The sequence below is a fragment of the Temnothorax curvispinosus genome, unplaced genomic scaffold, assembly GCF_003070985.1.
Source record: "Temnothorax curvispinosus isolate PA1 unplaced genomic scaffold, ASM307098v1 QBEX01010908.1, whole genome shotgun sequence".
Lineage (NCBI taxonomy): Eukaryota > Metazoa > Arthropoda > Insecta > Hymenoptera > Formicidae > Temnothorax > Temnothorax curvispinosus.
This window is the reverse complement of record NW_020220688.1, coordinates 1-14,004: the sequence shown is the minus strand read 5'-3', so window position 1 is coordinate 14,004 and position 14,004 is coordinate 1. Positions and strand designations below refer to the sequence as shown.

At 53.2% G+C, this 14,004-nt stretch overlaps 1 protein-coding gene across 1 annotated transcript; it reads left to right on the top strand.

Annotated features, from left to right (window-relative positions):
* Positions 1-6: 6 nt before the first annotated feature.
* Positions 7-675, top strand: LOC112460866 (putative mediator of RNA polymerase II transcription subunit 26; the record flags this gene model as incomplete). Its single annotated transcript, XM_025025776.1, has 2 exons — positions 7-154; positions 227-675. Coding segments are annotated over 2 exons (597 nt in total), but the record flags the coding sequence as incomplete, so codon positions are not given.
* Between the last annotated feature and the right edge of the window lie 13,329 nt (positions 676-14,004).

The following is a 14,004-nucleotide window of genomic DNA, read 5'->3' as shown; positions in this document are numbered from 1 at the left end:
CCACAGTTTGTGAAAAATTTGGCTATCGCTGTTTTTGGCATTAAAACTCTTCAAGAAAGTTCAGTGACTGGTATTACATCAAATAAAAATAAAAATAAAGTACAAACTGCACCTAGACCAGCACTAGATTCTACAAAATTACAAGCCATAAGGGGTAAATTGTTACAACATTTAAATAATTCATTGCGTATATCGTAATTTACAAAGTATTTCTTTTTGTTTGTAGCTGCTGTTAAATATTATGCAATGTCTGAGAAAGGTCATGATGAAGTAACAGCAGACTTTCAAGCACAACAAGTCGGAACTCATATCGCACACAAAATTTATGAACTCAATAACTTGCCAACTCGAAAGAAAAAAAAGAAAGAGATTAATCCTGCGGAACTATGTGATGATCCAATTAATGTTGAAAATACTGAACCTGATGATCGAAATGATCGTAATACACCAGAAAACAATAATTCCAGCGAGTCTAGTTCTCACTTAAAGACTCAAGCAGACAACAATACGTCGGAAGAAAAGTCTGTGTATGACGAATCATTAGATTATAATAATAAGGAAAATGAAGAAAGTTCAAAATTTTCTGAACAGGAGGACGAAAGAAAGGAAAGCATGCAAAGTTCAACGCATGATACTACTGATTCCAGTCAAGATAATGCGGATGATATTGAGTGAACTTAAATTAAAAATCCTCTATTACTTTTCTAAATAAAATTATTATTATTTTTCAATAAAATTATATTATTATCTAAATACAAACTATAATATATTGCAATAAATACTCTAAATCGTTCTATGGAGCTATTTTCAGTTAATTTTTATTATAATAAAATATTTGTGTTTGTACATGTTTATACATGTTAATACATTAAACATTATATGCAATATATACGTATAATAAAGAAAAGTTTATTTTAAATAAAAAAATTTTAATACAAAAATTATTCCTTTATTCTTTTTTATACATTTATATGCAATTCTATCATCAAACTTTGATTATATGTTATTCTACCTTATTCTTCTAAAACAATGACTAATTAGTACCGATATAGATTGTACTGATCAGTCATTGTTTTATAGACTAAGGTAGAATAACATATAATCAGTTTTTGATAGAATAACATACATATCATAGTTTTGTAAAGAATAAGATAGAATAACATACATAAGTTTTTAGAAATTTTTCCTACTTATGATACAAAAATATTAATTAATATACAGATAATAGTTAGAGTTACATTAGATAACATAAGTATTAATGCATTATAATTATTTGTATAGAATAAGATAAAATAACATACATAAGTTTTTAGATATTTTTCTGTACTTATGATACAAAAATATTAATTAATATACAGATAATAGTTAGAGTTACATTTAATAACACGAGTATCAAGGCATTCTAATTATTCGTAAAGAATAACATTGATAAGAATTTGATTCTATATAAATTATGATATAGAAGAAATATTGATTGACATAGAAATAGCAACTCTGATATTATGAGTTTCCATCGAAATTTACATAGAACAACAATTTCTATTTTTATATAAAATGAAAAAGATAGAAAAACAAGGAAAATTATAAGATATTTACAAAGGATATGATAATCTGCAAAACAATCTAACTATGTGAAATTTCTTAAGTATATTCTGAAAAAGAGGATTCAAAATCACCATAGGAAAGGAAAGGCAAAATTTTCTATCATTTTCTATCAATTATTTTAACTGCTCTTTCCGGGAATGGGCTGCGTCGCCTGTCCCCCCTTTTTCCTCCTCCTCGAGACGGCCTTCCAGGCGTTTGCCTCTGCCTTTTTCGCCGTCTCTTGGGGGGTTGAGTGGCCCTTATGACCCCTTTGCCGCTCGTCGATTCAGCATCCCCACGTCCCGTTAAAGTGGGCTTGGGCTTGATCCCAGCCAAGGCCGTTTTCCTTCCGGCTACATCCGCGAAGGAGGGCCTCGTCTTGGGACCTTTGCTTCCCTTTTCCAGCTTGGAGACGGGTTTACCGCCTCCAGCTGGGCCGCAGTTCAATACTGCGTTCTTCGAAGTCCCCAGCGTCGTCGCAGCATGAACAGGGGCAACGGGTTGTCCCCTCGTTAGCTGCGTCACCAGCGAGGTGATCAAACCCTCGAGTTTTCCAACTCGCTGCTCAATCCGCTCCGTCGCGGTGTGCGGGATGCCAGCCACAATTGGCTGCGCCACCATTGCCGTAGCTCCCGATGGGACAGCCTCTTCCAGGACCAATGACCTGCCGCCAAGCGGGGGTCTCATCACCGGTGGCATGCCTTCCCTCCTTACTTTTTCCAAGAGCTTTTGTTTTTTCAGATCCGACTTGGCTTTTTTCCTCCTATTTTCGTCATCATCGTCCGAGGACGTATCTCCGATGACATTGGCCCTCTTCTTCTTTCTGTCCCTTGCCCCTGTTGGAGAGGGTGGGATAGGGAGGTCTTCCTCCATTTCTATTTCCATATTGACCCCCCTGGAGCGAGACGACAGCTTCTCCACCTGCTTACGGAGCCTGTCGTTGTCCTCCCTAACGGCGGCCACTTGGGCACGAAGTTCCTCTATCTTTGCGTCTCTGGCGTAGGAGTCCTCGCAGCCCATCCTGGTAACCAGGTGGTTGATGGCGGCTGTGACGGTCGCCGCCGCCTCGTTTAAACACTTTTGGTCTGTTTCCCGGAGGGTTTTGACTGTGGAGCACCCCTTGTCCACCATTCTTACCGCCTCCAGGACCCTGTTTGGGAGGTCCTTAGTTGGGGCCTCCCTGAGTTCCTCCATCTTTTCCAGCTCTTTGGCCTTTTGGCTCCTGGAGAGCCGAGCGGGCGCTAAGGGGTCTAGAAGGCGTCTCGATCTTTTTTCCTCCTTTTCTTCGTCCCTTTTTTGTTTGACGGTCTTCTTGGGCTGCGCGGTAGCCGACAAGTCCGTCTCCCTGTCCTCGTCCGAGATGGACACCACCTCCATCGTGGCATCGGACTGTTCCGCCCCGTGTACCAGCGCATCCACACCCGTCCTTTGCAGGAGGTGTGGCGACTCATTCGGGAGGCTCTCCGCGGTTGATCTCTCCCCAACTGAGGAGGGAACGACAAACAATGTGTCCTCCGTCCTCTCGCCATCGATCGGTCGACTGCTCTTTTTAGCGCACTTTGGACCGGCATTACTGCCGGGTTTGATTGTGCGCTCTATACTTCCCTTTCTAGAGGAGCACTGGCTCCCCTGGGCGATGGTTGCACCTTCATCTAGGCTCGCCCTCAACCCAGATGGTAGCTGAAATTGAAATTGTATCCCGTCGTGTGATGACGACAGAGAGAGACCGGGACGGTGCTCTTGTGATGAGCATCTCTCATCCGCCGGGTCCTGGGGGTCCGAATCCCCTTGGCCGGTAAACTTAGCTCTTTCAAAACTCATTTTCATGATTTTGCGTTGGTTTATTTTCGGGGTGTCCTTTCCCTAGGCTGGTTGGTATCACCCACCTCACGAGCCCAGCCTGCCCGAGCCCAGCCTGCCCGAGCCCTCGGGTATTCCCGGGTTCGCCATACCCGTATCGAGAGCGCCCCCCGAAGGCCCCGAAGGACCCCCAGAGACCGCCCCCGACCCCTGCGGCACCGTCCGCCGATCGACGCCGACGAGAGAACCCCGCCACCCCCACCCGTGCGCAACGAGGGGCGGCCGGCCGAGAAACCTCGATCCCAGCCCCGGCCGAGCACGCTCGATCCCCCGGTCCCCGCCACGCACGAGCAAGGACACGGAGCGCCCACACCACCGCCGACCCAACAGACTCCGCACTCGTCACCGGCCCTTACGTCCGATGACTAGACCCGCTGGCCCCGACCCCGGAATATGGCCGAGCGGCCCAACGGGTCTCCCACCCAGGACGCTTGGCCCCGACCTCGAAAGATGTTCGAGCGGCCCAGGCGACCCTCCGCACTAGGGGAACCGTGGGACCACGTCCCTGGTGTGCAATCCCCTAGTACGGGCCTACCCTCCACCCAGCCCAGCACCACGTACTGGGCGGATGAAAGGCGGATATCCCTTCTCCTAGGAGAGGGGATCTTTGCAACCCCGCGGAAGGGCGATCCAGACCCGCAGCGCCAACAGCCAAGGTTTCCCCGGACTGCCGTGCTCCCGTCGAATGACGGGGTGCAGGCCTTTTGACCCCCCAACCGCGAGGATACGGCCGACTCTACCCCACCCCAAGAAGGGAGAAACCCCAGGACCATCCACCCTGCCGGATCACCGGCGTGCGATGGGTGAATGGCCCAACACCGGGAGTGGGGTGACGTGGGACGGGAAGAACCCCGCAACCCCCCAGGCCGGACGACCGCCGGACCGGGCCATTTGCCCGAGAGATCCGACGGCCGCCATCGGCCCAGAGGGAGGCAAGGGATCATCCATCCCACCTCTTTCCCCAGGGAACCAATCTCCCCCCCGAGCCTGCCGGAGCACCGGCGTGCAACGGCCGAGGAGGAGCCCCCCAACCCCGTGGTTTTTTATCGAGGTTTTCCTTTCTCTAGGCCGGTGGGAGGAGTAGAAACTCCTCCCTCTCGGTCCCAGCCGACCGGGCGTTTGTAGTCAGGGTCGCCTTCCCCTACCGACGCTTTAGAGTCAGGGAACAAGTTCCCCGACAGGGGCGCCGGACCCTATTGTGCCCCCGAGTCTCGACAAGTCGAGAGGAGGGGGCACGGCATGCTCCTAGACCCTGTACCTCCCCACCGAGCCCTCCCTTCGGCATGACCAAAGGTACTGCCTCAGTGGATCGTTGGTACAGGGAGCCCTCTCACCACGTCAAGGTGGCATGCCACGAGAGGGAACCTAACCTTGCAACCGCACGCGCCGAGCCGATCAACCGTTACAGAAACGGTGATCATAACCGCCATTCCGAGCCAGACGTGGGAGCAGCCGGAGGAGGAGGCGGAGGACGTCGCCAGCCGGTCCAGTGGAGAAGGCGATACGGCCGACGAAAGGGGGACATCCCCGGATTAGACTTTTAAGATTACCAACGTTTCGAGGACGGAGTTGGGAAATCCTTTCCCGTTGTATATAGTCTTTTTATAATAAAGTTATTCAGCCTATCCGTCCGGCGTTAAGATATGCGACAGCAGTCGCCGGGCAGCGGCCCATTTAGCACGTAAGCGTTATTTTCAGCGATCCACAAACATTTTCAGTTCTTTTCTCGGCACCAAATGCCAGGCCCGACCAGGGAAGCAGTTTTCTTTTGATTTACTAGGTGCGTGGATCAGCAATAGCACCGGCACGATGATTGGTCGAGCCACACACAATCTTCGACGCGTGAGCGCGGGATTCTGACAGCGCGCACGCCAGGCGAACGAGAGTCGAGATGCCGACTCCTGACATCCTCATGAGAGGATCATTCAAAAATTAGCGCGATCCGACCGCGCAAACATGGGGTTTGCCGGACACCCGGCGAAACACACGAAGGGGGCGCCGTAGCGCCAAATGGCTTGAACTGCCGCCAGAGGGAGGCCTCACCGACCTCTGGAGACTATCGCGAACACGATCCGATCGCGCGAACCCCAGGTTTGCCGGACACGTCACGAAATGACGAACGCGGCGATGCAGCGCCAAAAAGCTTGAACTGCCGCCAGAGGGAGGCTTCCCCAACCTCTGGAGACTATCGCAAACGCGATCCGCCCGCGCAAACACCTCGTTTGCCGGACAAGGGGCTACATGGCAAGCGAAGCGTCGTAGCGTCGCGGCATGAAATATGCATGTTCGGGGGTACGAACAGACCCTAGAGACCGAACGCGGACGCGATCTGACAGTGCAAACACCCGGTTTGCCGGACAGAATTAATATCGTGAACCGAGCGTCGGAGCGAACTGAGAGTCGATATGCTCACTCGGGGAACGTCGATAAACCATACGAGTCCAATGCGAGCGAGATCTGACCGCGCAGACACCCGGTTTGCCGGACAGATGACAAAAACTAGGATTGCGTCACCAGGGACACCTGGTACACCCGAATATCGAAGCGCGATCAAAATCCGACCATCCTAACTGGGGGTTGTCCGGACAGTCCGGACAACTAGTAGTTTCTGACGTCGGCTACAGGGAGTAGGGCCGGAATATGATCGATAAGGACCCAAAGAGTAGGCATCTGGGTCGCCGCCATCGGCGGACGTTTTAAACGCGATCCGGACGTCTTCTTCAGGAAGTCGACGTGGAATCGAGATCAGGGACATCGAATAGACCTTGCGCATAGGTCGGCGCCGTTCAAAGGTCAATATTGTAAAAGCTGAATTGTTGCTACCCGGAAATCGAAAGAGCGAGACGCAAATAGTGTACTAGCGTTGGAAATTTCCATCGCAAACATCTGGCGCACACCTGGTGTGCCGAAACGCGTAAACACCTATTGTTAAGACGTAGCATGGAAATTTCCAGAGCGGTGAAAGCGGCCGAGACCCATATGGAAAGGGAAAAAACTCGGTGGTAGGGAGCCCGAGAGAGCAACGTTTCTCGAGGCAGTCTCTCGTGGTCGCTCGAAGGTAGCACTCTCGCGCGTATTTACCGGCGTATCGTAGAAGAATATTCGCGAACGCGAAACGGAATACGATTATTAAGACTACTTCAGCGGCTATTAACAAACGGGAACGCCCGCCGACAACGTTACGTGACGTCGATACGAAAAACGTACGGGTCTCGCGTACCTGAATCGCGAATTCGCACTTTGCGAGACGTGCGACCGCCATCTTATGTGGCCATCGTTAATTGTGAATCACCAACATTGTGCAACTAAAGTTAACAATAAAAGCAATCGTTATTTGCAAAAATCTAAACGAAAATATCATTACTTACCCGGAAACTTACCTGAACAAGCGGCTGTCCGGCCATCTTGGTGATAGCGTGGTCCGATCTTCAAGGTCATCACAGATTCTACTTCAGAGGAGGCCATTGATGAGGAAACCGTGGCGGAAACCTGAAAAAAGTTGATATTAGTTGTAGTTACGCGGACAGTTCTCGTACTTACCTGGTTGTCCGGCTATCTCCCAGACGCGTTGATCCTAGACATCGGTGAGCAGCGGTGATCTACGACATCGGCGATGGTGATGAAGCAGCTGTCGACGAAACCTGAAAACAAAAGAGAATTAGTGGCGTTTTACTTATATTAATGTCGGGACTTAGCCGATCAAGCGGTTGTCCGGCTATCATGGTTCCACGGATGAGGTAGATGAATGATCGATAGTGGAAACGATTGGCAGAGCATCCCAGAGGAGGCAACCGTGGCGGGAATCTGAAAAGTCAAAGGGTTAAGGAGATATTACCTGATCAAGCAGCTGTCCGGCTAACAGGTATCCCTGGCTGGCCGATTGAGGTCATACCTAGCGGTATCCAGAGCTCAGGCGATGCTTATCGAGCAGTTGTGGCGGGATTGAAAAAATTAAATTGTTTAAACAAATAGTTCACATTTTGGCTGATTTTCATTACGAATACCTACCTTCTCGGTATATAAAGGTTAAACCGAGTGGCGACCGATGACTAATAGGACAAAATAGCGTACCCCGTGGCCCGATTATGCATCGTTCGGTCACAACCTAATCTAACCTAACCTTAAAACCGTGCACTAAAACGGTGCGCGGCCAACTACTCGGCCAACCACGTGTGATCCTGGCACGTCTCACGCCCGAGGAGATAAGCAGAGCGGAGCGACGAGCGACGCCGCAGCCGCGGCCAGTAGCGGAAGGGGGCCGGCGAAGCACGCCATCGCCGGCGGTAAGCCGACAGGTTGCACGGCACTCTGTGCCATCGGCGGGAGACGCGCGCCTATAGGGCTCTTCCGCCGAAATCGAGGCGATAAGACGCGCTGCCGAAGCGTTCGACAGCGCGTATCGCATTGAGATGACCCGAGTCACCGTGACTGACACGGTGACAATCACCGCCATGCCGGCGCAGCCATGGGGACAGCCAGATGAGGACGAGCCGGACTTTGCCAGCCCGGCCAGTGAAGAAGGAGATCTGGCAGACGAAAGGGGGACATCCCCAGAACCGTTTTAAGAGGCGCCAACACGCTCCAAGAACGGAACATGTATATAGTCACTCTTTTATAATAAAGTCATTTAGCCTATCCGTCCGGCGTAGTAATTAATAAGATACGCGACAGCGGTCGCTGGGCAGCGGCCCGTTTAGTCTGTAAGTCATTACCAGCGGTCCACAATTAAGTTCATTTTCTTTTGCGGCACTAAGTGCCTGGCCCGACCAGGGAATTAAGCTATTTTGTTTTGTTTGATGGGTGCGTGGATCCGCAGTAGCACCGTTACAATGATTGGTCGAGCCACACACAATCTTCAACGCGCGAACGCGAAGTTCGAGTAAAACGCGTACTAGGTGAACGAGAGCTGAGATGCCGACTCCTGACATCCTCAGGAGAGGATCATCCGAGAATCAGCGCGATCCAACCGCGTAAACATGGGGTTTGCCGGACATTCGGCAAAACAAGGTAAGGAAGCGCCATAGCGCCAAATGGCTAGAACTGCCGCCAGAGGGAGGCTTCACCGACCTCTGGAGACTATCGCGAACACGATCCGATCGCGCAAACCCCAGGTTTGCCGGACACGTCACCGAATGACGAACGCGGCGGCGCAGCGCCAAAAAGCTTGAACTGCCGCCAGAGGGAGGCTTCCCCAACCTCTGGAGACTATCGCGAGCGCGATCCGCCCGCGCAAACACTTGGTTTGCTGGACAAGGGGCTACATGGCAAGCGAAGCGTCGTAGCGTCGCGGCATGAAATGTTCGGGGGTACGAACAAACCCCAGAGACCGAACGCGAACGCGATCTGACTGTGCAAACACTTGGTTTGCCGGACAGACTTGATATCGTGAACCGAGCGTCAGAGCGAACTGAGAGTCGATATGCTCACTCGGGGAACGTCGATGAGACATACGAGTCCATCGCGAGCGAAATCTGACCGCGAAAACATCCGGTTTGCCGGACAGACTTAATATCGTGAACCGAGCGTCTGAGCGAACTGAGAGTCGATATGCTCTCTCAGGGAACGTCAATAAGACAGACGAGTCAAACGCGAGCGAGATCTGATCGCGCAAACATCCGGTTTGCCGGACAGATCCGATGTCTTGAACCGGGCGGCGGACCGGCATGAAATTAAATATGCGTACTCGGGGAAGGTCGAGAAAACGCCCGAATCAATCGCCATTGCGATCTGACCGCGCAAACACCCGGTTTGCCGAACAGATGACAAAGACTAGGATTGCGTCACCAGGGACACCTGGTACACCCGAATATCGAAGCGCGATCAAAATCCGACCATCCTAACTGGGGGTTGTCCGGACAGTCCGGACAACTAGTAGTTGTAGACGTCGGCTACAGGAAGTAGGGCCGGAATACGATCAATTAGGGCCTAAAGAGTAGGCATCTGGGTCGACGCCATCGGCGGACGTTTTAAACACGATCCGGACGTCTTCTCCAGGAAGTCGGCGTAGAATCGAGGTCAGGGACATCGAATAGACCTTGCGCATAGGTCGGCGCCGTCCAAAGGTCAATATTGTAAAAGCTGAATTGTTGCTACCCGGAAGTCGAAAGAGCGCAACGCATATAGTGTACTAGCGTTGGAAATTTCCATCGCGAACATCTGGCGCACACCTGGTGTGCCGAAACGCGTAAACACCTTTTGTTAAGACGTAGCATAGAAATTTCCAGAGCGGTGAAAGCGGCCGAGACCCATATGGAAGGGGAAAATCTCGGTGGTAGGAAGCCCGAGAGAGCAACGTTTCTCGAGGCAGTCTCTCGTGGTCGCTCGAAGGTAGCACTCTCGCGCGTATTATACCGGCGTATCGTTGAAGAATATTCGCGAACGCGAAACGGAATACGATATTTAAGACTACCTCAGCGGCTATAACAAACGGGAACGCCCGCCAACAGCGTTACGTGACGTCGATACGAAAGACGTACGGGTTTTCGCGTACCTGAATCGCGAAATCGCATTTTGCGAGACGTGCAACCTCCATCTTATGTGGCAATCGTTAATTGTGAACCACCAACGTTGTGCAACTATAGTTAACAATAAAAGCAATCGTTATTTGCAAAAATTCAGACGAAAATATCATTACTTACCTGAAACTTACCTGAACAAGCGGCTGTCCGGCCATCTTGGTGATAGCGTGGTCCGATCTTCAAGGTCATCACAGATTCTCCTTCAGAAGAGACCATTGATGAGGAAACCGTGGCGGAAACCTAAAAAAAGTTGATATTAATTGTAGTTACGCGGACAGTTCTCGTACTTACCTGGTTGTCCGGCTATCTCCTAGACGCGTTGATCCTAGACATCGGTGAGCAGCGGTGATTTACTACATCGGCGATGGTGATGAAGCAGCTGTCGACGAAACCTGAAAATAAATGAGAATTAATAGCGTTTTACTTAGATTAATGTCGGGACTTAGCCGATCAAGCGTTTGTCCGGCAATCATGGTTCCACGGATGAGGTAGATGAATGATCGATAGAGGAGGTGAACGGCAGAGCATCCCAGAGAAGGCAACCGTGGCGGGAATCTGAAAAGTTAAAGTGTTAAGGAGATATTACCTGATCAAGCAACTGTCCGGCTAACAGGTATCCCTGGCTGGCCGATTGAGGTCATACCTAGCGGTATCCAGAGCTCAGGCGATGCTTATCGAGCAGTTGTGGCGGGATTGAAAAAATAAAATTGTTTAAACAAATTGTTCACATTTTGGCTGATTTTCATGACGAATACCTACCTTCTCGGTATATAAAGGTTAAACCGAGTGGCGACCAATGACTAATAGGACAAAATAGCGTACCCTGTGGCCCGATTATGCATCGTTCGGTCACAATCTAACCTAACTTTTTTTTTTTAATCCAATTGTGCACCTATGGAGACGTTCCGGGAACTGGTTATCATTATTTCCGGGGCGCCTCCGGCGCGGAGCCGATTTTTTGGCTCTCTACTCTGGAGCTTGGCGCTCCATCGACCTTGTTTGGTCGCTCCATTATCTGATGTGTGGCGGGGTGTGACACCACCTCACCCCGCCACTCCTCCCTATGTTTTCCGGGAGGTGGTTCGACGCCCCGATGTCCCCGTCGGAACGCCGAACCTCCCTACCTTCGGACCCCCTCCCGTCGGAGAGGGGAGGCCCGAAGGTACAGTTCGAATCATGCCGTCTACTGCGGCCTGATATCCATCGACTGGTTTTGTCGGTGGATAACGTAAGGGGGGGAACCGATTGTTGACGCAATTGACCGCGCCTGTAGCCCGCCCCGTAGGTTTTCTCTTATTAATCGGAGTCGTCCGCCGGGAGAGGAGCTACCTCACCCTGGCGAATTCTTTCCGCCTCCTCTTTGCGGGCCATCACCGCTCCGCAGAAGCCGGTGAAGGCCCTCCATTTGCTCTCGTTCCCGACCATGGCCGCCACCATGGCCGGGAGGGAGAGGTCCTGACCGATCTCCCCCTGTAAGACACGGCGCTGAGCTGTCTACGCTGGACAATGCGCCAGCGTGTGCTGCGCCGTGTCTCTTTCCTCGTCGCAGTGATGGCATTTCGTCGTGGCTTCCCTACCAATGCGGCACAGGTACTCACCGAAGCAGCCGTGCCCAGTGAGCACCTGCACCGCGTGAAATGATAGTCCGAGTCGCCGACTGTCCAGCCATTCGGCTAGACAGGGCCGGACAGCATCGACCGTCCTCCGGCCGAACTTGGCGTTGTCGAGCCAAATTCGCCATCGCTCTATAAGGGCGGTCCTCTCCTGGAGTCTGATAGCTTTACGGGCCCTCGGTAGGACTGGATTTCCCCCAGCCCGCAGTTCCCGCTCGCGCTTGTACACCTCGGCGTACTGGCGGGCCGCGAGCTCTAGCGGGGGAAGTCCCGCGAGGACCGTTGCCGCCGAACCTTTTTTTTTTTTTTGCTACGTCAGGAAAACTCTCATGAGTACCCCCGTCCCGGCGGTGGGGCGGGCGGTTATGCCGGACTCTTATCGGCTAAAAACCTGACGTGTGGCCTACCTTGGTGTCTCGCAGGGACCTCCCGGGAACTGGCTATCATTACTTTCGGGAGGCCTTCACCGAACCCTATCCGAGGGCTCCCTACCCGCCCGAGGGGAACCAAAAGAGCGGGCAAATACCCCGACTTCCCCCAGCCCCCCCCGAGCCCCCCGTCACGCACGCCCGGTGGCGTACGCACGGGGAATACCTAAGCGGCGACGGGTACCACAATACTTGCCGCCGCGCCCTTTATTACGGGGACAGGGTCGGGGCTCGAGTATCCGCCCTCGAGCTCCGGCCCCCCGCGGGCCACAAGGGTGGAGGGGTCCTCAGAACCATCCCCCCCCGAGGCCCGCCTCCTCCGAGGGCCCGGGACACAAGCCTTGGCTCCCAGCCCGAACCCTTACGGCGACCCAAAGGAGCACAAGTGGAGGAAACCCCTTAGGGAATCCCCCCAAGCCTCCCCGGACCGCCGAGTTACTCTCATCTGGGGACAGCCGAGGAAGAGTGATCCCTAGAGGTCGATTCCTCGTCCGCCATCCCCACCTGCCGTGGCTTGTTCGGAGGATGAGGGAGGAGGAGGAACCGCCGTCACAGGCGGCCCTCGTCCCCCCTTCTCTCCCTGGTAAGCGCAGCCCGCCCCCCCCCCATTAGGTGCCCAGCAGGCAACCCCGAGTCCGCACAAAGCGGATATCTCGGGGCCGCCGCAGGACATCCTCTAGCCCGGTGGCCGCTTACGCCACAGCGGTAACAGAGACCGCTGCGGTCCACCGAGGAGGTGCACAGGGCCCCGACGTGACCCACGCCGAGACACCTGTAACACCTGAGGGGGCGGGCTCGGAGCAGCCCCACCTTTGGGCTGCTCCACCCCACCTTCAATCCCTTTTTCATGATTGTGTTCGCGGCGCCCACCGGGCACCGCGCCCACGTCACGCCTATTCCCTGAGGGTGACGGACTATCTCCCCGACAGTCACGTCGCCCTCTCTACAGCCACCGTCTGCGGTGATGGCGGCTGGCGGCCCTTATCTCCGCCGGGGTGACGGAGTCATCCAGGCCCACCAAGCGCAACCCGACGCACTTGGCAGGCCTGGAGACCCGCACCCCAGAACCCTCCAGCGCGGCACTTACCTGCCACGCCAAAAGGTCCGCCTTCTCTTCCTGTCCATTTCCGGAGACTTCTATCACGAGGCCCCCGGTGATGGCCCGTCTGCAGGAAATCTGCCCAATTCCCAAATCGGCGAGAGAGACCCTCTCTCTCGCCGTCCTGAGGACCTCGGCATACGTCGCCGGCGACCCCCCAGGGACGGTGACCGTCACCGCCGCCGTCTTCGGGGGAACCGGCAACGCCGCCTTGGCCTTCTTTTTCCTTCCCGTAGACGGCGGCACACGCGCCGCCCCCCCAGCCCCACCCCCACGGGAATCTCTTCCCGCAAGCGAGGGAACAGGAGCCGCCGCGCCGCCACCGACCACCCCTCCCACCAGCCCCCCCCTCGGCCTCACCGCCGAGGAGGGAGACGGCCTGGTGGGAGCCATCCTCTCCGATGAGGAGTTACCCCCCACGCCAGGAGGGGCCCCCCTCATACCCTCGGCGAGGGAGCGTACCTTCCTCGCCAGGGCTTCCACCTTCTTATCGAGAGCCACGAGGCGGGGGTTTTCTCCCCCCTCGGGTCCCCGATCACCAAATGCCCCCTTACCATCATCATTGCCTCTGCTCCTGGTACAAGGGGTCGCCTGAACCGCGACCCCCCGATTTTCCTTCTGAAGGAGAGAGAGGGGAGGCGTCTGCGTCGATACCTCCACCCCCCCTCTCACGGTTTCCACTTCCATGGGAGTCACCTCCGTAATTTTTTCCATCTCCTTCAGTTTATCCTCCAGGCACTTGTTCTTGGCCTTCAATTCGCTGACTTCAACTATCATTTCCTTCCTCCTCTCCAGGCTCTCTTTTAGTCTACTTCCTAACAATTGTGCCCGTTCTCCGAGTCTATCAACCACCTCGATCACCAGGTCTACGTACCGGAGGTTTTCCCCGTCTATCTCCATTA